This window comes from Stegostoma tigrinum, chromosome 2, assembly GCF_030684315.1.
Source record: "Stegostoma tigrinum isolate sSteTig4 chromosome 2, sSteTig4.hap1, whole genome shotgun sequence".
NCBI classification, from domain to species: domain Eukaryota; kingdom Metazoa; phylum Chordata; class Chondrichthyes; order Orectolobiformes; family Stegostomatidae; genus Stegostoma; species Stegostoma tigrinum.
This window is the reverse complement of record NC_081355.1, coordinates 15,775,834-15,800,760: the sequence shown is the minus strand read 5'-3', so window position 1 is coordinate 15,800,760 and position 24,927 is coordinate 15,775,834. Positions and strand designations below refer to the sequence as shown.

At 40.3% G+C, this 24,927-nt stretch overlaps 1 protein-coding gene across 4 annotated transcripts in view; it reads right to left on the bottom strand.

Annotated features, from left to right (window-relative positions):
• The window catches only part of exoc2 (exocyst complex component 2), a 288,874-nt gene that overhangs the window by 110,306 nt on the left and 153,641 nt on the right, over positions 1-24,927 (bottom strand). For all 4 annotated transcript variants that reach the window (XM_048560701.2, XM_048560683.2, XM_059652609.1 and 1 more), the window contains exons 12-17: positions 19,331-19,456; positions 13,796-13,920; positions 5,240-5,308; positions 4,972-5,129; positions 3,297-3,418; positions 1,943-2,004 (exon numbers count right to left, since the gene is read on the bottom strand). In XM_048560701.2, the coding sequence (XP_048416658.2) occupies positions 1,943-2,004; positions 3,297-3,418; positions 4,972-5,129; positions 5,240-5,308; positions 13,796-13,920; positions 19,331-19,456 (662 nt within the window). The remainder of the gene's footprint in view (positions 1-1,942; positions 2,005-3,296; positions 3,419-4,971; positions 5,130-5,239; positions 5,309-13,795; positions 13,921-19,330; positions 19,457-24,927) is intronic.

The following is a 24,927-nucleotide window of genomic DNA, read 5'->3' as shown; positions in this document are numbered from 1 at the left end:
CTACCCCATCCCCGTAACCCTGGCTAACCCAGCTGGACTGCACATTCCTGGATACTATGGGCAATTTAGCATGGCCAATCCACCCAAACTGCACATCTTTGGACTGTGGGAGGAAACTGGAGCACCCAGAGGAAACCCACACAGACACAGGGAGAACGTACAAACTCCACTGGCAGTGGCCCAAGACTGGAATTGAACCTGGGTCCCTGGTGCTGTGAGGCAGCAGTGCTAACCACTGAGCGACTGTACCCCTAAAGCATTGCTCTAGTTGTGCAAAAATTATCCCAGTTTTATTTAACATAATTACGCAGAATAACAATGACCAAATTACATAAACATTTACCTCAGGAGCTATCTATGCTTTTTGCATCATCTTATGTGCCTAGGTGACAGCCATAAATACTTATACAATTTTAGTCACAATAATGCTGAATGAACCAGTAGTTAATGCATTTTTGAGGGAAAACAATTTAATCCAATATACACAATCCTTATGAAATAAATTGTACAAAAGAGTAAACAGCGTATGTGGGTCAACAATTTAATAGAAAAATTAACATAACGGTGTTCAGATGATCTGACATATTCATGCAAACAGTCAGTAAAGCCGACAAAAGGAGGAAGCTACGAAAAACACAAGAGAAAAGAACTTGGGATACAGATACCATAAAAGGTGCAAAGAATGTGAGAATAGATAAAATGAGACACCATTCGAACGCTGAAAGGCACTGGCCCTGAAAAGTCAATGGTCGGGCAGTTGTTTCTGGAGTGTGTGTCTGGACCACCTGTAATTCTTTACGCAGCTACATTTGAGGGAACTGCCTGAGAAATTGAAATTTCCAATGTGAGAGTCTGCTCCACCTGAAACCTCCAAGAAAGCTCCTTAAAGTCATAGAATTTGGAGTGCTCTCACCTAAGCTTAAATTATTACCCAGGAGAAGTTAGAGGATTAAAGCCTGCTCTGACTCCTGCATAACTATTACTAGAAAATTTACTCACCACAGACCTGACTGCCCCCCTATACGTCCCCAAACTACACCCACTGAACTCCTGGCAACGCACACCTACTGCTGACCCAACACTACACCGCCACCCCCCCCCCCCCCCAACATCCCCAGACCTAACGCCATGCACATCAAGAGTCCAATCCAACACTCCCCTACTAGCCCAATTAAACCCAACATAGAGTCCAACATACCAGGTCCAGAACTATGACACCACACCACCCATTTAACTGCCACCCTCAATATTCCTATTCCCCCCACACTCAAAACACCCTAACACACTACCACCTTACCACCTAACATGCGACTCTACCCCTCATTTATTGTGGTCTGTTATTTTTTACTGTGTTGTGGTCAAACTGGCTTTGGGATTTTTAAACAATTTATGTCAAAAAATCTGGCACCAAGTACTGCCAAAAAAAAGGGGACACACTTTAGTCTGTGACAATGCTCCTACACTATGGAGACAGATAGTAGGAACTGCTGATGGTGGAGAATCTGAGATTACAAGGTGTGGAGCTGGATGAACACAGCAGGCCAAGTAGCATCAGAGGAGCAAGAAAGCTGACGTTGCGGGTCTGGACCCTTCTTCAGAAATCATTCCAGACCCAAAACGTCAGCTTTCCTGCTCCTCTGATGTTGCTTGGCCTGCTGTGTTCATCCAGCGCTACACTATGTTATCTCCTACACCATGGAGACTTCTTCCCAGTTTCCCCTAATGGGAGCAATTGTGACAGATCACACTCTAAATTCTAACTGAATAAATCACAGCGTAATGGATAACATTAAAGAGGATTACTGTCAGTAGAATCTAGGTCATTCCCTCAGACCATTCCTTTGAATTACTATATACATGTTTTATTTTTAATCAATAATCGACACCATTTTAATTTCACAAGAAGAGGTTCTAAAATAATCAGACCATCGTTACTACTAACCAAGGAGGTAGTTCCTTCATTGTCAACAATCCAATCTTCTTTTTCTGCAAGCCTCTTTACATCTACACAGAATATGAAAATAAAGATTTGTTTAAGTCTGAAAGATAAATGCCAATTTAGATTAATCTGTGCTGCAATTTCACAAATTATAGCTTTCAATGTAACTGGCACAACAAAGTTGTGCATTTCCTTGGCAAAACATACCATCTTTAAGGTAAAAAATCTAGAGAAGGTAAATAAATGTAAAATCACCATAGTCCTACTATCTCATTAGGATGCGACAACTGGTGCCAACTTAATCAGTGGCTCACTTTGCTTCGGACAAGGGGACAGGTTCAGAAGGAGACTCCTTCATGGTAACCTCAGCCAGTATGGGAATTGAACTCACACTACTGGCATCACTCAGCACCACAAACCAGCCATCCAGCCTATGTTCAAATCTACACAAATCTAGAATAAACAAATATCATTGTAATAAGATCAAAACTGCATATAAACCAACTTTAGAGAAAACATTGCCATTTCATCTTATTCTACAAGTGAGACAACTGTAACTATTTTACTTCTTGTCAAAAACCTTTTGATTATATTACTATGAAGGTGTTTCCATTATTAACATTCCTTGAGCATTCATGCCTAAAGCATTGTGAAGTTACTTCATTTGATGTACTGGGAAGATACTGAGACTTAGGTTTTTCTAAAAAGGCCATAGACAGGACACTGCAGATCACTTCAATTAAAAAAAACTTCTACTTGTAATCAAGTGACGTAAGCTAACTGCTTGAATTTATTTACTGGAAGTCACATGGCTGAGTTTATGGATGTCAGTTGTGTGGATATTTGATTTTTTTAATGGAGATCAGTTAGGGTATAGCCCGAGAAGAGATAGGAACACCAGATCAGCCTAGGCACCTTTATGGGAAACCCTCCTGAAGATCTCATGTCAGAGGTAAAAAACCAAAACAGATATTCTTCCTGAAAGGCTTCCAGAATACTTCCTCATTGTATCTCCAGACCAAACTATGTTGAAGAAATAACTGATCTAAATTAAACTCCATGTGCTACTCCTTCACCCATTGGCCTAATGCATCAAGATCCCTTTGTAATCTTCGACAACTTTCCTCATTGTCTCCTATACCAAATTCGGTGTCATGTTATAGTAGAATTGTTGGTACAATGCTCGCAAAATTACAGCTGCAGATGGGAGCCAAAGAGAAAATTCCAGTGTTTACAGAGGCTGAGTGTGCTCAGAATTTGCCCTTACAATAGCCCGACAGGTCAGGATTTGCTCAAGGTCAGGAGTAGGAATAAGAACGGAATGGGAGAAATTAAAGGGCATGCTCTTTATTCTTACCATCGGCTGTCTGCTGCAATGTAATGATCAAACAATGCACTCGTAAATCTAAAATTAGCTCCTGGATTGCCTGCAGGAGATCATTTGGTATTTCTAGTGCTGTCAAAGACTCATAGTTAATTCTGTAATTCAACCAAAAATAAATAAGTTCAGAATAGAACAAGATCTTCAATTCAACAATAAACTGACAACAAAAGTATGAAGGTATGTTCAGTACAATTTTCAATATGGCTAAACTAAGGTACAAAATAATATTGTCAACCTCCAAGGAATCCAGAATGAATCATGGAAAGTGGAACCCACAGATTTTAAAATAAGTGAGGGTCATAAACAATATTGGAGAGACATTCAAATATGATAGCAAAAAATCTCATTCAACAGAAGGAGGTATTGTTTACTAATGTCAAAAGAAAAATTACAAATGCTTGTGTGATTACACTGTAGCACAATGGAATGGAAAGTTTGCACTTGAAAACTCAAACGAACATCTTCATCTGCGCAGTTAAGCATAGGCAATTGGTAACAAATTGAAAATAATGGTCAGTTATTGTTTCTGCATGATTCAGTTCCTGATTATCGAAAGCTGCCATTTTAATATGATCAGTGACTCAAGGAAAACAGATACACCTTAAAAACAGAGACGGCTGGAGTTGATTTCATTTGATGATAATTTTACACAGTAAATAAACAAACATACTGGAAAAATAGTCAATTAAATATTTAATTAATTAATTTTTCAAAACAGTACGATAGTTTAAAGTAGGTACACACATTTCACTTATTCTAACTAGCATTTCTAGTTTTCATACAAAGATAAACTAAAATTTGAAGTGGAAACTATTGCCTTTTTCACAAGATAATTTGTAGTGTACAAGATCCTCAAGTAATATTAAAGATTTTCCCTGATTAGATAAACTCCATACAAAATCACTGGATGTGTTATACATAAATTAATGGCTATTAAATTAATAAACTAAAAGGAGGGAAGAGAGAGGTAATCAAAAACTAACCATTTCTTTCTTAAAAAAGACAAAAATTTAATTGACAAGAGTTTCCATGATGGTGAAACTGCATTATGCTCCTAATATTTATCTTTTGTACAAAGTCAGAGAGCTAGTAAGTATGTGAATTCTTTGAGAAATATACATGCTCAATCTGCTATGCCACTATCTGTTCATCTCAGCTTCATGTCATTATGTGTAATGACGTAGCACTGTCAATACAAAGCCCTGCACAGATTTCTCAGCAGCTGAGTTGAGCATGCCTCCTGGAGATCCAGGAACAGACTACCTGCTGACAATTAGATACAGATATTGACTCCATAGAGATCAGAGGTGAGAAAATAAAGGGAACCACGCTCTCACAAAAATCAGGTTTTGACTGGATAATCTGAAACTGGACAGTTGTAGTTCTGTGCTGTGAAACTTTCGACATGATCTTTCAAGCCACAGCCACAATAGATTCAGAAAGTTAACTGAATAGTGCAGTACTTTAGAAATGTAACAAGCAGTATAGAATAGGAATGTCATGGCTACACATAAATAAATACCTTCTTAAATAACGTAGGGTTTGTCAAAATTTAAGTTCTCAGATGCTCATGTTCCAAATTAGAGCAATGTACATGCATAATTTCACCATCAGATAGCAACATCACCCACTTAAAGCTATTGCTTACCTCATAGTATGAATAATATGGGTTAACCACTGGCCTGAAAGTTCCATTTTTGATTCCCATCCTCCATACTGCCTGAGCTCAACCTCAGATAGACTGGATGGAAGAAGAGCTCCTCGAATAAGTTTCACAAGTGAATTTATGATCTCTTGAATCATTTTCTACCAAAACAGAATTCGAAGTATCACATCTGATAGTACACAAGGGTTTTTCTCCCTCTTGTTTTAACAAAATGAAACAGTTTACTGTCAGAAAATGAATAAAACAATACCTTGAAGTCATTTTGGCGTGATCTTGCATTTTTCTTAAATTTCTCAATTGAACCTGATTTTTCACCTGTCTTTAATCACAAGATAAAGATTAAGCACAGGCCATAATGCTAATGTTAATGTTCCAATAAGAAAAAAAGCTACTCCATAGAAACAAAAGCTGTTTTCAGAATATTTCATACCATTTCTACTGCAGTAGAGCAGAATTGAAATATATTAGAGTGTTTTAAAATAGTGCCATAAACTCAGATGTTATATATTCAGTGAACACATACTGACACCTACTGGTCATCTATGAGCATTTTCAACAGCTCTACCAGTCATCTCAGCTAGGTATTAATACAAAAGGCACCAAAAAGCAAGAAAAAAAACACTGATCAGAGCTTACATTGCAGAATTTTGTTTCTGCAATTCTGAAGATAAAACAGTTTAGAATTAAGGAATGTATTTTTGTAGGAGGAATTTAACAGAATGGTTAGATACAGATTTAAGATTATCTTTATCTCAGGAACAAAATTGAAGAGTACAGGTAAGACTTTATTGCCCACCCATTACAAAGGGGCACACAACCGAGAACAACTCATTAGCTCATGGCCTTCCCACCCACTCATGATAGATCTCTTGCCTGTCTCCCTCACTTTTGTTGCTCACTCATTATAACCTGCTCCACTTCAGCTTTCAAAACCATCTCCTATTCTCACCTCCACACTTACGTCCCAATCATTCTTTGCCTAAAAAGCCTAGGGTCACTTAGATCTGGTATCCAGGAAGCTCGTGGACACAGCAATGTCCATTACTGAGATCTACCACTGCTAGGACTCCTCAGCAGTTGACCGTAAAATCTGTTTGCAGTTTTTACGGCTGAGGTGAAACTTACCTTTTTAAGGTTGCCCCCAAAGTATTATCATGTTGTGCCCTTTTTAATCAAAGGTTCAGGAGAACAGTGAACATTATGCTAGTATGCTTGTCCCTATCCACAACTCAGGTCAATTCCTAGTCAAGGTCAGTCTTTTAAGTCATGGTGTTCAGAACAGTTAAAAATATCACTGATTAAAAAGGTACAGCTTGGAAACTTTCTTACTTTAACAAAGTAGCAAATAGGTATACCACAGCATTCCACAACATTCAAAGCCACTAGCTAATCATCTGACAAAGAAATCCATCATCACATTTAAAAATACATATCCAGACTCTTTGTTTGCAGTGATAAAGTGCGTACTTCCTCCACACTGTTGAGACACCCAAGTCCTTAAAAATTGACGCTGACGGAATCAAGGCTTTCATAGCCACAAGTACACACAGAAAGCCTAACCAGCTAAAACTGCTTAGCTTACCAGCACAGAGCACTCTGTGTTGCATTTCCATCTACAGACCACCCTGTCTGTTAAGCATTGGCTTGCAGTTTTTCTGGAGCTCGGTAAGCAGGATGCCAGGTCCCAGTGCCAGGATCCACTCTTAAGCCAGCCTCCTCACAGTACTGCTAATTGATCTGGTTCAAATCTTGGACCATGGAATCTGTCACAGAGGAGTGACTTGGCTTCTAACTGCTTTGTGCATCATGGTATGATTGAGACCTCAAACAGACTCCTTCAGTTTCCCTCCCCCACGAGACAGTCAGTTTGCTCTTGAAAAAGAGATAACACTGATAAATGACTCAACCAATAATAAAGTGCTGGCAATGCCCTCATACATGAATGACCAACACACACCTTTTTGCTGCCAGTTTAATTATAAAAACACCAAACATAAACTTTAATTGCTTGCAGGATTTTCATGGTCAGTGCTTTCTTCACACTGTGGCAGCCAGCAAATCCTAGAAGGCAAAGCCAAGGGAAATATAAAAATGTAAAAGAAAATATTAGTTCTAGATCTAGAAATTGTACAATGAAGTGACAGTCCCTCCAGACAAGCTGAAGTTTTGAATTTCAGCAAACATGGATAAAAATTCTTGTGTCCACTTTAAAGTATAACTTAAAATTATGTAGCATGATATTGATTTGGTTCAAAAACAGCCAAACGGAAGGTGGTAGCTGACATATCATCAACTGAAGAGAAAGACAAAGAGACAGTCAAGCGAACAGTTAATCAAGAAAACTTGCATTGTTGATTGCAAAATAAATTTCTTAAAAAAATGAATGATGGTGTTGGCACATGTATTTTTTTTCTGTTCCTTGTCCATCTAAAAGAAATTATTGAACATCATCCAAGAAGTTTTTTAAAAAAGCTTACATTTCCCCTAACATTTGGCTTCCAAGATTTTCTGGCTGCCACCTTCCGCTTGGTTTTTTTTTGGATGCGAGCAGAGCTCCGAACATTTCGGGTCTCTTTGTTTTCTCAGGTGATGTTCACGACTTGCAAAAAGGACTCTTTATAAGTTTGAAATTCCTTACATAAAACTACAACTGCTTCTTCAACATTAATGTTCTAAGCCAGTAAATGAAAATAAAGCTCAAGACCAAAAGATAAATCATACAAATGACCAACCTTCATGTTTAGGGTTAACACAGTGTGGCGCTGGAGGAACACCGCAGGCCAGGCAGCAGAGAAGCAGGGAAGTTGGCGTTTGGGTGGGGTCCCTTCTTCAGAAAATTCCTGCTCCTCTGATGCTGCCTGGCCTACGGTGTTCCTCCAGTTCCACACCGTTTTCTTTGACTCCAGTATTGGCAGTTCTTACTACTGCTTAACGTTTAGAGTGTTTTCCCCATCTAGTCACATACTGCAGCAACATAGCAAGGACGAATGGTAGAATATACCATGCCTTGCTGCACGAACTTAGTATGCATTGGAGAGCTGTGCAGGCCTAGTTATAAATTAAGTACAAATGGAGAAATTTAATAAGACAGTGAAGGTAATATGTTATTGTATCAGTTTATCACATAGTCATCAGCAATGTTTTAAACTACATGGGATCTCAAACCACATTATGATGCTTCCTCATCTCATTTCACCTCATTTCAGCATCTCTTGGCTCAAAAGGTTCAATCAAACCATTTAACATTTTTTTTCCTCTTTTTGTTTGTCATTGCTCCAACAGTAGCTTCTAAACCTCAGTTTCAGGAAGAGGTTAGGTGGTTGTTTTTGACTGGTGCAGACTCAGTGGGCCGAATGGCTTTTTCTGTGCAAGAGAAATGAGTCTAAGAATTTCCTGGTGTTAGAAACACACTAAGATGTATCAATGCAAGAAGCTCTGTGCAATTCACTCATGATTTCGCCGCTAATGCAACAACCAATGTATGTCTCATAGGGTAAAGAGTTCTGTATCGTATTCCGGTAGCGAGTTTTGAGAAGATTTGGAGCTCAGGTTGAGGTTCTGGATGTGAGTTTGCTCGCTGAGCTGGAAGGTTAGTTTTCAGACATTTCATCACCATTCTCGGTAATATCATCAGTGAACCTCCGACGAAGCGCTGGTGTTATGTCCTGCTTTCTATTTATCTGGTTAGGTTTCCTTGGGTTGGTGATGTCATTTCCTGCATTGGTGATGCCATTTCCTGTTCTTTTTCTCAGGGGGTGGTAGATTGGCTCCAAATCAATGTGTTTGTTGATGGAGTTCCGGTTGGAATGCCATGCTTCTAGGAATTCTCGTGCGTGTCTCTGTTTGGCTTGTCCTAGGATGGATGTGTTGTCCCAATCAACAAGCAGTGTCCTTCCTCATCTGTATGTAAGGATACGAGTGATAGTGGGTCATGTCGTTTTGTGGCTAGTTGATGTTCATGTATCCTGGTGGCTAGCTTTCTGCCAGTTTGTCAATGTAGTGTTTGTTACAGTTCTTGCAAGGTATTTTGTAGATGACGTTTGTTTTGTTTGTTGTCTGTATAGGGTCTTTTAAGTTCATTAGCTGCTGTTTTAGTGTGTTGGTGGGTTTGTGGGCTACCCTGATGCCAAGAGATCCGAGTAGTCTGGCAGTCATTTCGGAAATGTCTTTGATGTAGGGGAGAGTGGTTATGGTTTCTGAGCCCGTTTTGTCTGTTTGTTTGGGTTTATTGCTGAGGAATCTGCGGACTGTGTTCGTAGGGTACCCGTTCTTTTTGAATATGCTGTGTACGTGATTTTCCTCTGCTCTGCGTAGTTCCTCTGTGCTGCAGTGTGTGGTGGCTCGTTGGAATAATGTTCTAATGCAGCTTCGTTTGTGGGTGTTGGGATGGTTGCTCCTGTAGTTCAGTATTTGGTCTGTCTGTGTTGTTTTCCTGTAGACGCTGGTTTGAAGTTCCCCATTGGCTGTTCGCTCTACTGTGACATCTAGGAATGGCCGTTTGTTGTTATTTTCCTCCTCTTTTGTGAATGTTATGCCAGTAAAGGGTGTTATTGATGGTCTTGAAGGTTTCCTCTAATTTGCTTTGTTTAGTAATGACAAAGGTGTCATCCACTTCACTTTCAATAACAAAACCTACAGACAAACCAACGGTACACCCATGGGATCTCCGATATCAGGGTTCTTAGCAGAGGCAGTAATGCAGAGACTCGAACAAACAGCTCTGCCAATCATCCAACCCAAACTTTGGGTCCGCTATGTGGATGACACCTTTGTCATCACTAAACAAAACAAATTAGAGGAAACCTTCAAGACCATCAATAACACCCTTTACTGGCATAACATTCACAAAAGAGGAGGAAAACAACAACAAACTGCCATTCCTAGATGTCACAGTAGAGCGAACAGCCAATGGGGAACTTCAAACCAGCGTCTACAGGAAAACAACACATACGGACCAAATACTGAACTACAGGAGCAACCATCCCAACACACACAAACGAAGCTGCATTAGAACATTATTCCAACGAGCCACCACACACTGCAGCACAGAGGAACTACGCAGAGCAGAGGAAAATCACCTAAACAGCGTATTCAAAAAGAATGGGTACCCTACGAACACAGTCCGCAGATTCCTCAGCAATAAACCCAAACAAACAGACAAAACGGGCTCAGAAACCGTAACCACTCTCCCCTACATCAAAGACATTTCCGAAATGACTGCCAGACTACTCGGACCTCTTGGCATCAGGGTAGCCCACAAACCCACCAACACACTAAAACAGCAGCTAATGAACTTAAAAGACCCTATACAGGCAACAAACAAAACAAACGTCATCTACAAAATACCTTGCAAGAACTGTAACAAACACTACATTGGACAAACTGGCAGAAAGCTAGCCACCAGGATACATGAACATCAACTAGCCACAAAACGACATGACCCACTATCACTCGTATCCTTACATACAGATGAGGAAGGACACTGCTTGTTGATTGGGACAACACATCCATCCTAGGACAAGCCAAACAGAGACACGCACGAGAATTCCTAGAAGCATGGCATTCCAACCGGAACTCCTCCAACAAACACATTGATTTAGAGCCCATGTAACACCTCCTGAGAAAAAGAACAGGAAATGACATCAACCCAAGGAAACCTAACCAGATAAATAGAAAGCGGGACATAACACCAGCACTTCGTCGGAGGCTCACTGATGATGTTACCTAGAATGGTGACAAAATGTCTGAAAACTAACCTTCCAGCTCAGCGAGCAAACTCACATCGTATTCTGGTATTAGCTCTATATTTTTATTTATTTAGTTGTCTGGCAGTGCAGAACTTGCGTAATGCTGAATTTTGTCAAAAATTCTCATCTTGCACTAATAAGGACAATTTACAAAAATACTAATTCAAGGGAAAACCAACATTCATACTGCACGAGGAGACTGCTAATTGGTTAGCAACTGATAGAGATGTTGCCAAGGACAACATGCCCGTTAAGGCTGATTAGCAGTTAACCAGATTTCATGTCTGACTTAAATTTTAATATTGATAGATTGGTCAGAGCATTTTCTAAGAAATGAACCAGCAAATGATTCAACAAAATATGTATTGTTTTTCAGCAATTTATTCATTAAGAATCATAGCACCAAGAATCACAGAATCCCTATAGCATGGAAGCAGGCTATTCAGCCCATTGAGTCCACACCAATCCTCTGAACAGCATCCCGGCCCTCCTCCTGACCCTAACCCCACAATCACACATTTCCCATGGCTAATCCACTTAACCTACACATTCCTGGATGCTATGGGGAATTTTGCATGTCCAATCCACTTAATCCGCACATTTTTGGACTACAGGAGGAAACTGGAGCACCCAGAGGAAATCCATGCAGCCGCCTGAGGGCGAAACCGAACCCTGGGGTTCCTGGCGCTGAGGCAGCAGTGCTAACCACCAAGCCATCGTGCTGCCTGTACGAAATTGGGAAAAATTGATGTAAATTGCTGTACAGCGCAGAAAAGCTAGTGGTTTCAATGAGAACCAAATTGGCTGCTTTGCACAAAAGCAAAAAAATAAGTGGTTTATAAAGAAAGTGCTGGAAATAATTAGAAGGTCAAGCATCTTTTAGCACAGAAAAAATACTTCTGTTTCAAGTAGATTATCTTTTCATCTGAACTGGAAAAGAATAATTGGTATGACACACTTTGAATGATGCACAGAGGCAGAGAAAGAAAGAAGAGGTTGAATGACCCTAAATGAATGCCTTGTAATCAGGTAGAAAATGAGTCAAAATAACAAGACAGATGATAGTGACTGGCAAAAGAATATTGTAGTGGGACAACTAAAGAAATAAAAGGTGGTTTAGAGCTGTAATCAGGCACTGCAGTATAATTACCAAGTTGCCATCAGAATAAAAACGGTTAGAGACTGTTGAACTCAATGTTGATTTTGAAGGGCTGGAAGAAAAAAAGAAAAAAAAAAGAGTCCAATCGAAAGATGAGGCACTGTTCCTTGACTGTGATTGGAACATCATAGGAGACTAACGAGACAGAGATCAGAGTGGGAGTAGGGCAGAGAATGGACATAACGAGCAATCAGAAATGCAAGATCACATATACAGGTTGAAAAGTTGTCTTGCAAAGTGGCATTTTGTAGTCCTAAAGCAGAAGTGATCCTTTTATGAGCAGGGCATACAGTTTATTACAGAGAAGCACAAGCCTTTGAGTTTAGACTGGCTTTTAACATCTTCAGATTATAACCAGTGCATATTTCAGACAGCAGCTGTTATTAACAACTCTGCCATTCTCATTTACATTTCCTCTAGATCCCCTGCTTTGCTTTCTTCCCCCTCCCCCCAAATTGTCCCATTACCCCTTCCTTTGGGATTGCACCATTTCTCCACTGTCTACCCTTTTGCTGATCCATTTCTTGTTCTTTCCATCCCAATATTCTTTCCCCACTTCTGCACATCAGTTCAAGTTCCAGCTTGTTCCAGTTTTGCTGTAAGACAGTGGATCTCAAATGTTAACTTTCGTTCTTTCTTGACAGATGTTGCCTGACCTACTAGGTAGTTCCAACACTTTGTCTTCATTCCCTCAGTAAACAGTGGGAGACCTTATAAAATATAACAAAAAGATGCTTGATTATCGCATCCTACCATAGGACATGGAAAAGACCAATGAAATCAATTTATTGACCAAAAAGTAGTGATTTCACCAAGTCAGGAATTCAGAGTCAGCACAACTCGGCTCTCTTGCTGCAGGGAAGGCTGCCAAACACATGAACAGAAGCAGAAACAGAGTTAATGTTTCAAATCCAATATGTCTCTTCTTCAGGATTCTGAAGGAGAGTCATATCAGACCAAAAACGGTAATTCTGTTTCTCTCTCCAAGGATGTTGTCAGATCTGCTGAATTTATTTCAGATTTCCAGTATCTACAATACTTTATGTTATTTTACTAAAATACACCCTAAGGACTACAGCTTGTAACATTATACCCCATTTATACAACATTAAAATTTCATAATAGAGATGAGATGAGGGACTAAGGGAGCCATATCTACTGCCAGCCATCTACATGTATTCTTCGTGATTACACACTGTCCATCTTCCTTTGTGAATGGCTCCTCATTTGACGCAGAAACATATGTATGAACACAGATAAATGGGTGCACGTAACACTCAGCACTTAACTATGGTACAGCATGACATAAGCAATTTTTATCTTAATGCAAGCAGTGACAGTATTCGCTTTTAAATTAATGCAAAGCCATCACCACAGAATACCGATGACTCCATCCAAAAGGAATATCGGATTTCCCAGAACTGTTCTAAAGCATTGGGTTTAAGAGTTGCAAAAAGCACCGTATCATCCAACTTTTTCTTTTCACAATTCAGCCCGTTTGTTATTACAAACAAAACATAAAATTAGCTTCAACTTGCCAGAGAAGATGCTCACTTCACCTTCAAAATGCAGGATGGCTAGCTTATTTTCTGCTCAACACTGGGACACTGCTGCCAATTTTAATGCCTAGCTGACTTAGCTCCCTCAGTTCTGATTGGCATCAAATCTGGACCTACTGGTCTCTATGGCTCTGCCACACTCTGCCTTTGCTAATGAAATCATTAAGAGAACGCATAACTCCAATACCAGCTATTTGGAGTCCCTTCAAATATGGAACATAATTTTTTCACAATTATTTTCTTAAAAAAAGTCTTTCAGAGCATCTGTTCAGGCAATGTTAATCATGTTAACCAAAGCATAAAGGTTTTAAATTAATCAAGGTCAAACAATATAGATGTACCTCACTGAAAAGGCTGCCATTCACATAGGATATCCAAAGTTTCCAGAAATTTGGCAGTTGGCTTATAACAATTTCTGTCAAATTGTCAACAAATGTCACAGGCTGAGGGGCTTTAAAACGCCAAGCTACAAGGAAAAAAAAACTTGAATTTATAAGACGCTTATTTGCATATAGGTAATTTAACAATAACTACTTTTTTAAAGACACGATGTTAAACTAATAATCTTCCTTCCTGTCATTATGTCCAGAATACATGGTTGGCACTTCATAATATTTATTACATCATGACATATTCATTAGAAATAAAACTGAAAATCTCAGTTACCCCGCTCAGTCAGGAAGGCAGGTTAATCTAATCAGTGGTAATCTAACCCAGGCACATCACCTTTTTCTACTTCAATTATGCAGTTGGATTAAAAAAAAGGATAAAATATCCCTTTTTGATGGAAACAATTTTCATTGTGAAAATCGATGTTACTCTTGTCATGCATCCTGTATTGCAGAAATTACAAATTGGTATACACGCTTTTGATACACATGATTTCTGCATTATAATACAAAATTTGCTTAATTACTGTTCAAATTCACATGTTCAACAACAAGTGAGTTCACGTCAAGCAAACCAGTAACAGTAGTAAAGTTTGACAGGATATTTGAATTCGGGCCTTATTAGCGTCTTACTTTACAACTCAATGATTTTTAAATGAAGAATTTAAATATTGGTAAGTGCCTCTCATTGAAGTGCTAAATATTTGACTGGATATTCAATGATCCAAGACAGATTGCATTATTAGATTAGAAATGATCATATTTATCACTTGTAGCACATCAGATTGAACAATAATTAGAAAAATGTAACTTGGCTTCAAAATTGGAAAATAGCTTACACTTTTCACTCCACCTGAATTTAGCAACTTTGCTTTAGATTAGATTCCCTACAGTGTGGAAACAGGCCCTTCGGCCCAACAAGTCCACACCACCCCTTGAAGCATCCCACCCAGACCCATCCTACTGTAACCCACACACCCCTGAACGCTACAGGCAATTTAGCATGGCCGATCCACCTAGCCTGCACATCTTTGGACTGTGGGAGGAAACCACAGCACCCAGAGGAAACCCACGCAGACATAGGGAGGATGTGCAAACTCCACACAGGCAGTGGTCCTCGGCTGGAATTGAACCCAGGTCCCTGGTGCTGTGAGGCTGCAGTGCTAACCACCGAGCCACCGTGCTGCCCCAATTTCCACAAGTCTCTAATGCTAGCATGGCATGTTTCTGGCCACTTTAAATTCTCTTATATCACTTGTATGTATCGCCTGGCATCCAGCATGTGGAGACTCCAAACTAATTTTCTTTCCTCTCTTGGGTAAACCTGCTTCCCCTTTTTTACTTCTGTACTGCAACCAGGTTGAAATCAGTAAAGTCTGAGGGGTTTAAAACAAACAAAACTGTGTCTTCAGAGACTGGAGATTGAACATGTTATTTTGTTATCATACAAGTTCTTTGCACATTTTAATGGGGAGGGGGTAAGACTTTTTCAAACAATACTGTGTCAAAAAATTTTTATGTAGAACAGAAGTTTTTCCTAATACACAGCAGGTATTTTAGATGGCATGAAGATGAGGAAGAAGATACCATAACTAACAGTTGCATGATTTTTTTTTAGAAAATCAGGCCTAAAACAAGTAGATTCCCAAAAAATAAGTCACTAAAATTGTCCTATAGGACTGAAACAAATTTTACTGCAATTTGTATTTTTTTCATAACTAATACAGCAAACTAAATTCAGAACAGTTATTTGCAATATTGAATTCATTTTCTGGGCAATTAGTTTTCAAGTCTACCAGACATTTTACTGTTGCCCAGATAACCTTTTTACTTGTGGCGTGGCCATAAAGGAAGAGACATGTAGAAATGACAAAAAGATAACCGAGGCAGATCAAAGGCAAATAACGTTTTAAAAAAAGGCTGTTGTAAAAGCGGTCATTACCACACATTTGCAAAGGGCTCATCCTATAAATTGTAATGTTGAAAAAAATCCTGTTATAGAAATAACAGTGAAGACATTTTTCCACTGCCTTACATTAGGAAAAAGAACAAATATTATCTAATAAACAGGGAGTTAGGTTGGAAGCTGAAGTCCAGGACAAACAGGGTAGTTATCTCTGGATTACTACTAGTGCCATGTGATACCGGGGTAAGAAATAGGGAGAGAGTGCAGCTAAACACATGGCTACAGGGCTGGTGTAGGAGGGAGGGCTTCCATTATGTGGATAATTGGAGCACATTCTGGACTTGTACAGTAAGGACGGGTTGCACCTGAACTGGAAGGGCACAAATATCCTGGGAGGGATGTTTGCTAGAGCTGTATGGGATGGTTTAAACTAATTTAGCATGGTTTGGGGAGCTAGATTTATAATTCAGCGGATGAGGTATTCGTCTATCCAGCAGACGCAACCGGGAACGAAGTGGTTTAAGGAAGTGCGGTTGATGGAGTGTAATTGCGGACACCAAGATGGTTTGAGGTGTGTATATTTCAATGCCAGAAATAAAGCGGATGAACTTAAAGCTTGGGTCTGTGCTCAGAACTACGATGTTGTGGCCATTACAGGCACTTGGGTAACTCAGGGACAGGAATGTTTGTTGGAAGTTCCAGGATTTAGATGCTTTAAAAGAAATAGGGAGGGTGTAAAGTGAGATGGGAGTAGCATTGCTGATCAGAGTGAGTATAGCAGCTACAGAAAGGCAGTTCAAGAATAATATGTCTACAGAGTCAGTTTGGGTTGAGATTAGGAACAAGAAAGAAGCAGTCACTTTGTTGGGTTAAACAGACCCCCTAATAGTTGCAGAGAAGTAGAGGAGCGGACTGGGTGGCAGATACTGGAAAATTTCAGAAGTCACACAGGGTTGTAGTCGTGGTGACTTCAACTTTCCAAATATTCATTGGAAACATTTTAGTTGTAGTAGTTTAGATGGAGCAGATTTTGTCCAACGCATTCAGGAAGGATTCCTGATACAGTATGTAGATAGACCAACACAAGGAGAGGCCACTTTGGATTTGATGCTTGGGAAGAACAGGGCCATGTGTTAGACCTGTTGGTAGGATAGCATTTTGGCGGTAGCAATGATAACTGTTTCTTTCACAATAGTCATGGATAAGGATATGTACATACGGCAGGGTAAAGTTTATAAATGGGGCAAGGGTAATTACAGTTCAGTTAGGCAAGAACCCGGTAACAAATTGGAAACAGATGCTGTCAGGGAAGAGCACCACAGAAATGTGGAGATTGTTTAAGGAATGCATACTGCATGTACTCGATAAGTTTGTCCCTAGCAGGCAGAGAAGATGCGGTCGCGTGAGGGAGCCATGGTTCTCGAGAGAGGTCGAACAACTGGTTAAGAGGAAGAAGGATGCTTATGTAAGGTTTCGGAAAAGAGGAACGGAAAAGGCTCTAGAGGGATACAAGTTAGCCAGGAAGGAGCTGAAGAAAGGGCTTAGGAGAGCGATAAGGGGGCATGAGAAAACCTTGGCAGACAGGATCAAGGAAAACTCCAAGGCTTTTTACTTGTATGTGCAGAACAAGAGAATGACCAGAGGAAGGGTAGGGCCTATCAAGGATTGTAAAGGGAATTTGTGCACAAAGCCTAAAGAGATAGAAGAGGTCCTTAACAAATACCTTTCTTCAGTATTCACAATTGAGAGGGACCTAGTTGTAGAGGAGGGCGTTGTGAAGCAGGCAGGTAGGTTAAGGGAGGTTGATGTTAGTAAAGATGACATGCTCGGAATTCTGAGCAAGTTGAAGATAGACAAGTCCCCTGGGCCTGATGGAATTTATCCAAGGATTCTATGGGAAGAGAGGGACAAGATTGCAGGGCCTGTGGCAATGATCTTCTCGTCCTCACTGTCCATGGGTACAGAGCTGGAAGATTGGAAACAGGCAAACGTCATTCCTTTGTTCAAAAAAGGGAAAAGGGATAACCGCGGAAATTACATGCCAGTTAGTCTTACGTCAGTGGTGGGCAAATTATTGGAAAGGGCACTGACAGACAGGTTTTATGATCACTTGGAAAGGCACAGTTTGATTCGTGATAGTCAGCATGGATTTGAGAGGAGTAGATCATGCCTCATACACCTCATTGAATTCTTCGAAGAGGTGACCAAACACGTGGATGAAGGTAGAGCAGTGGATGTGGTATACATGGGTTTAAGTAAGGCTTTGATAAAGTTCCTCATGTTAGGGTCATGCAGAAAGTAAGGAGGCATGGGATGGGGAAAAATGTGACAGGTTGGATTCAAAAATGGCTGACCCTTAGAAGATAAAGGGTGGTGGTGGATGGAAAATATTTAACATGGTGCTAAGTTACGAACGATGTACTACAAGGATCTGTTCTGGGTTCTCTTCTATTTGTGATTTTTGCAAATGATTTGGATGAAGGAGTGGAATGGTGGATTAGCAAGTTCACGATGATACGAAGGTGGGTCAAGTTGTGGATAGAGCAGCGGGCTGCTCTAGGTTACAAAGGGACATTGATAGAATGCAGAGCTGGGATGAGAAGTGGCAGATGGAGTTTAACCCTGATAAGTGTGAGGTGATTCATTTTGGAAGGACAAACTTGAAAACAGAATACAGGGTTAACGGAAAGATTCTTGGCTGTGTGGAGGAGCAGAGGGATCTTGGAGCTCATGTTCACAGTTCCCTGAGAGCTGTCACCCAAGTGGACGGAGTTGTTAAGAAGGCATATGGTGTGTTAACTTTCATTAGCAGAAGGACTGAGTTCAAGAGCCGTGAAGTTATGCTCCAGCTATACAAAGGCCTGGCTCAGAATCATCTGGAATATTGTGTCCAGTTCTGGTCAGCTCATTAAAAGGAAAGATGTGGAAGCATTAGAAAAGGTGCAGAGAAGATTTACCAGGACGTTGTCTGGAATGGAGGCAAGGTCTTACAAGGAAAAGTTGAGAGCGCTACGGCTTTTCTCTTTAGAACAATGAAAGATGAGAGGTGGCTTGATAGAGGTGTAGAAGATGATCAGAGGTATAGATATAGTAGACAGCCAGAGAATTTTTCCTAGTGTGGAGGTAGCTTTTATGAGGGGCCATAGTTTTAAAATGAACGGAGGTAGATTTTGGGGAGACGCAAGAGGTAGGTTCTTTACTCAAGAGTGGTAGGGGCGTGGAATGCATTGCCGGAGAAGGTAGTGGAGTCAGCCTCATTAGGGGCATTTAAGCAGCTATTAGATAGGCACACGGATCATAGTATAAGGTAGGGGTGGAGTTTAGACAGACCTTAGGTTTAGGGTAAAAGTTCGGCACATCGTGGGCCAAAGGGCCTGCACTGTTCTCTGTTCTAAACAGTGGTTCATTCTCAATTCATTTGTCATCGGAACATAGTTCCAAATCCAGATCAGTAACCCTACTAATATACTTTATACAAAGCAATCTACAGAGGAAACAGAGAGTTTTCACAACAGAGGTACTTAAATGGGGTCCCTGAGTGAATGCGTATGATATGGATAAATAAGCTTAGCAGAGCTTACAGTCATCCCGAGAAGACTGGAAGCTGCTGGCCCTTTTCACAGAACCGGTTTGAGTCAAACGACTGATTGGAGAAGGTCGTACATCATTGTCCAAATCCAACATTGGGCCAAGGAGCATGGTTGAACCTATGAAAACAAACAGATTAGGCAGTTTGGCACAGTTTTACATAATATTAGAGTTTAATTTGAGTGATCCATACAGTAGAGGTCTCACAACTATGAAATATGAAGCCTGCACAGTAATCACTCGTGTCAAGTACAGCTGTCAGACAGTAGACTTTAAATTATTCAGAGAGGACAGCTTATCATTTGAAAATAGCTTCCAAAATAGCACAAATGCTGTTATTCAATTACAATTTTAAAACATATACCGTGGCTTTTTGAAAAGAAAACACAGAAGGTACCAAATGAAATGTAGAAGACTTTCCAAAGCATTTCTATAACATTTCTAAAGAAAACAATTAATATTTCAGAATCCTCTCCCCATCCCCCTTTTCTGAACAAGGGTCTCGGCCCAAAACGTCAGCTTTTGTGCTCCTAAGATGCTGCTTGGCCTGCTGTGTTCATCCAGCTCCACAGTTTGTTATCTTGGATTCTCCAGCATCTGCAGTTCCCATTATCTGAATTAATATTGTCCTTCTATCCACAGATTCTAGCAAGAAGAAAGGAAAGCTTAACGACTGCTGTTTCGTACAAGTCTGATTAATACATACCAAGAAATCTTGCTTCCAAAATCTGATACAAAAAAAACACTTCAGGACCTTTACGAAGACTAAATAGATCACCTCTTAATGAAGGATGATACAAAGTAAGGAGAATCGTCCAGCAATGAGTTTCCTTAGTGAAATACATGCCCCACAAAAATGTTAATATTTGCCAAATGAGGCAATTTCATCTAATGTACAAAAGATCTTCAGTTTAAAATAACAATGGTAATTAAATTTATTTAAAATAAAAATACAAATAATGCTCTTCTAATTAATATAATGTAATATAGGTGTCAACCAAATGGAAAGCACACCCTTCTCACTGACCTTGTCAAGCAGTTTACTGCAACGTTATTACTGACATGATCACAGAGTCTTGCAAATAAACTGATGTGTAAATTTTCACAAACAAATAATTCGTAATTCAGAATATTTGTAGTGGAGTTTCAATACAAGCCTGTATTTGGGGTTTGCCCATGTAAATGAGTGATAATCTGTGAACAACATTATCACACACAAACCCCTTTTCCATCTTTCTTGTTAGAAATTGCATTTTACCTCCAACAAGTTACCCACAGATGTTCAGATAATCCACAGAACAGCCAGGAAACTGAACAATCTTCATCACATTTGATCCAAAAAGTCACCGCAACCTCAATCACTGAACTCCAGTATGAATCAGAAAAAGCATACATTCACATGAGTAACAGGTTTTTTCAAAGGGGTTTAAGTATAAAGATAGGGAAGACTTGCTAAGTCCACACAAGGCATTAGCCAGACGACATTATGACAATACAGTATGTCTTTAAAAGGGACTAGTCTTCTCTGGTTCTCTTGAAGGGTGGTGTTGTATCCCTCGTGTCAAGTTGTCTGTTCCATGGAAAGCAGAGTAAATTACCTTGTTTTTTCTTAAATTAGATAAAAGAAGCATGTGTGTGTGTGTGTCTGTGTGTGTGTGTGTGTGTGGAAGGTGGTGGGGGGGGGGGGGGGGGGGGGAAGAAGAGTCAGGTTCACACAGACCCAAATTTATAGTTTTGCTTTCTGCTCAAGTTGAAGCTGCTAGATATAGTTCTCTCTACTGTAGCTAAAAACGTGAGTTCTTTCTCTGCTCCAAGAGTGAGAAGACAGCACATGAGATTGAAATGGTTTTGCTAAATTGCCATGCCAAGGGTGCATTTAAGGGATGCTGCTGTATTGGAACAGTTAATCATAGTATTACTTTAAGACTTTTTAAAGAGTTAAAGTTATGCCAATTTGTTATTTGTATTTAACTGCAACATAAGAAGATAGTGTGTTTCGCTTAAAGCCTCGTAGTGTCATCAATCAAATCGCAACTGGAGCAGTGTCTTACATTTGCCTTTAAGGTAAAAGTGGGCTATCATCTTGATATATCTAATGGGGTTTGGTGTGGTCCAGAGCAACCCCAAGAATACTTGATCAATCCTCACTATTGGAAGAATATGATTTCAATGGACAGTGCACAGAGGAGATTCATCAGGATGCTGCCCGGGATAAATTGTCTCAATTATGAGGAGAGACTGAATAGGCTGGGTTTATTTTCCTTAGAGCAGAGGCGTCAAGAAATCTGACTGAGGTACACAAAATAATGCCAGTATAGCCAGAGTAGATCATGAAAATTTCTTCTCCATGGTGGAAAGGCTAAGACCGGAAAGCATAAACCTAAGGTGATGAACAAGTAGTCTAGTCGAGATCTGAAAAAGACATTTTTTCAACCAGATAGTTGGAGAAATATGGGCCATGGTTCCTGAGGGGGTGGTGGAGGCAGATATGCTCATAAAATTTAAGTAGTTTCTGGATGAGAACTTAAAATGTTAGCACACAGTAGGCTTTAGATCAGGTGCATGTAAATGGTATTAATGCAGTTTGTTATTTGTTGGCCAACATTGACATGGTGGGCCAAGGGCTCATTTTCTAAGCTGTATGACTCTATGACCCCTTATTTTTGTTCCCCTTATCTAAGGATGGTATACTGGCACTGCGGGCAGTCTAGGGAACATTCACCCGGTTAATGTTGGGGCATGGAGGGTTTGCGTTTTAGGTAGAAGTTGACACGGTTGGGTTTGTACTCATTGGAGTTTCGAAGAATGAGAGGTGACATTATTGAAGCACATGAAATTCTAAGAGAGCTTGACATGGTAAATGAGAAGAGGTTGTTTACTCTTGTGGGAGAGTTTAGAAGCAGAGGGCAATGTTTCAGAGTAAGGGATTTTCCACTGAGAGAGACGAGGAGGAATTTCTTCTCTTAGAGGGTAGTGAATCTATGGAACTCTCAATTACAGGGGGCCAGTGATTCTGGATCATTAAGTATATTCAGGGATGAGAGACAGATTTTTAATTAGTTAGGGAATCAAGGCTTATGGGGAAGAGGCAAGAAAGTGGAGATTTGAGGATTACCAGCTATGCTCTCATTGAATGGTGGAACTGACTCAACGGGCGGAATGCCTACTTCTGCTCCTATCTTTTACGGTCTTATGTCACTTGTGTGCGCACTCATTCAGAGCCTCAGGCCATAGCTGACTCCTTCTCTGAGGTATATGGGAAAATATGCCTTTCATTATATAATTGGAAAGCAAAGGCCCCCTCCTAACCGGCTCTCTCGGCATGACACCTCCTTTCATTGATTAAGTTTAGTAACAATAAACTAGAAAAGGTGGAAAAGGAGATGTGATATATTTTCATGTCTCTTCTCATGGATAAGGCATCTTGGCAAAGGCAGACATGGGGGAGACAAAAGGAAATTCATCAATATCTCCAATGTGCCAGTTCAGTAAAGTGAGGGAAACAGTATTTGAGGACCATGGTCTCAAACCTAAGACTAAGGACACAATTTACCAGACAGCAGTAGTTCTCCACTTTCAGGTAAGCTTTAGAAATTTGAACTATTTACAGATGGAACTACAACCACTGGAGTAACATCTGAGGTGTCTCCATAAGACCATCAAAAACCAGTGGTAAGAAAAGCAATCCAGTGTTTGATCCCTGGTCAACATGCCCAGATAATCACTCAAAATAATTCCTGCTGTTCAGGGCATGCTATTTGAATGCTGGACACCAGAACTTAGTTGTGACTGGCAACTCCCAGGAGGACTGTAGAAATTTTAGGTAAGTTCTGAGAGTCCTTGAAGAGATCAAACATCTTTACTATCTCATGAGAGACCAATGTCTGTGACTGGCCAAAATGGAAAAAGATCCATTTGAAAAGTCACCCAACTTGGTGCATCCAGACGACAGTAGAGGCATTGGAGAAAATGCACTAACTTCCAGGCAACTCCTCTACACAAACCCTGAAGCACTACTGAAACATCTGCCATTACAGAACCATCGACCCAGTGCAAAAGAAAGTCATTCTCGACCTCAAGTGCCTGCCAAAGAGAACAGTGGATTCTCAATGCATGCATTTGGGGTTTCTCAAATGGCAAGTTAGAAGGATGTAAATGAGTCAGATTTCCTGATTCAATTACCGTTATGATTTCAGTCAGATTATCAAGAAGGTGACACTGTGGTGATGCATGAGAGTCGGAAGGCTTTGGTTCAATTCCCACTGCTTCAAAATTATATCATAACATATCTGAATAGCTGGATTTAAAAAATCTACTAACAGGGTAACTGAATTGACTGAGACAAAAACAGAAAATTCTCAAAGCTTAGCAGGTCTGGCAGCATCTGGAGAGAAAACAGAGTTAACATTTCAGGTCTGGTGATCATTCTTCAGAACTGATCGAAGTTAGGAAAGGTTGGTATTTGTGCAGAAGATGGGATGGGAGGCCAGGAGGAGGAGTAAACAACAGGTGAAGATACAGCCCAAAGAGAGAGAAAAACAGATGGTCAAAGGTATAGGTAAAGGTCAGCCTGAGAACTCTTAATGGCTGACAAAGGGTTGCGTGTGGTAGCAGCCCGTGTGATGATGGGAGAAGGTACTCAAGCCTTAAAAGTGTTGAACACAATACTGAGTCCAGAAGGTTGCAGAGCTCTGAGTGAAATATGAGGTGTGATTGTTTAAGCTTATGCTCAGTTTTGCTGCAGCAAGTCTGAGACAGAGATGTTGGCCCAGGGACACAATGGTGTGTCAAGTGGCAGTTGTGAACAGAATGTAGGTGCTCTGTGATGCGGTCACCGAGTCTGCATTTCATTTCCCCAGTGTAGATGAGGCTACATTGTTAGCAACAAAAACAGTAGACTAGATTTCATGAACTGCACACAAAGTGCTGCTTCGCCTGGAAGATGCGTTTGGGGCCTTGGAATGTGAGGAAGTAGGGAAAAAACATGTAGGAGTCACACCTTCTGTGGTTGCAGGGGAAGGAGCCATGGGGGCTGTGGGGACGTGCTGGCAGTGAAGGAGGAATGGACCATGGTCAGCTAGAGGGAATGATCCCTGTGGAAGGCTGACAAGGGAGGGAGGGGACTGTGTGAATGAGAGAAAACAAGAGTTTTGAAGGTTGGAATAAAATCAGTCAAAATCTACTTGCTATCAAGAGGATTACCAGAGGTGCATACACGGGTGCCTCATGAGGAGCAGACAGGTGAAGACGCAGCTCTAATGATCTCTGTAGACAAAAGCTTGCTGACAAATACCATCTAGGTTTTCTCACAAAGAATCAACGCTTGGAAAAGGTGTCAGTGGGGGAGTGGTTCCTGCGCTCCCATAGTCTAACATTATTTCATCAGGAGATGCATGCAGACAGGAAAAAGGCAAGAGAAATTATGTACACTTGTTTAACACAGGGCTACAGAATACAGTCCATAAATTTATTTATTCAAGTTGATATTAGATGATCGAACTATTCCATCACAACAGCTCCATGTTGTCCTTATTATGATGCTCAATCTAAACCACTAAAAATATTATTCTGAAACCAGAAATTGACAATA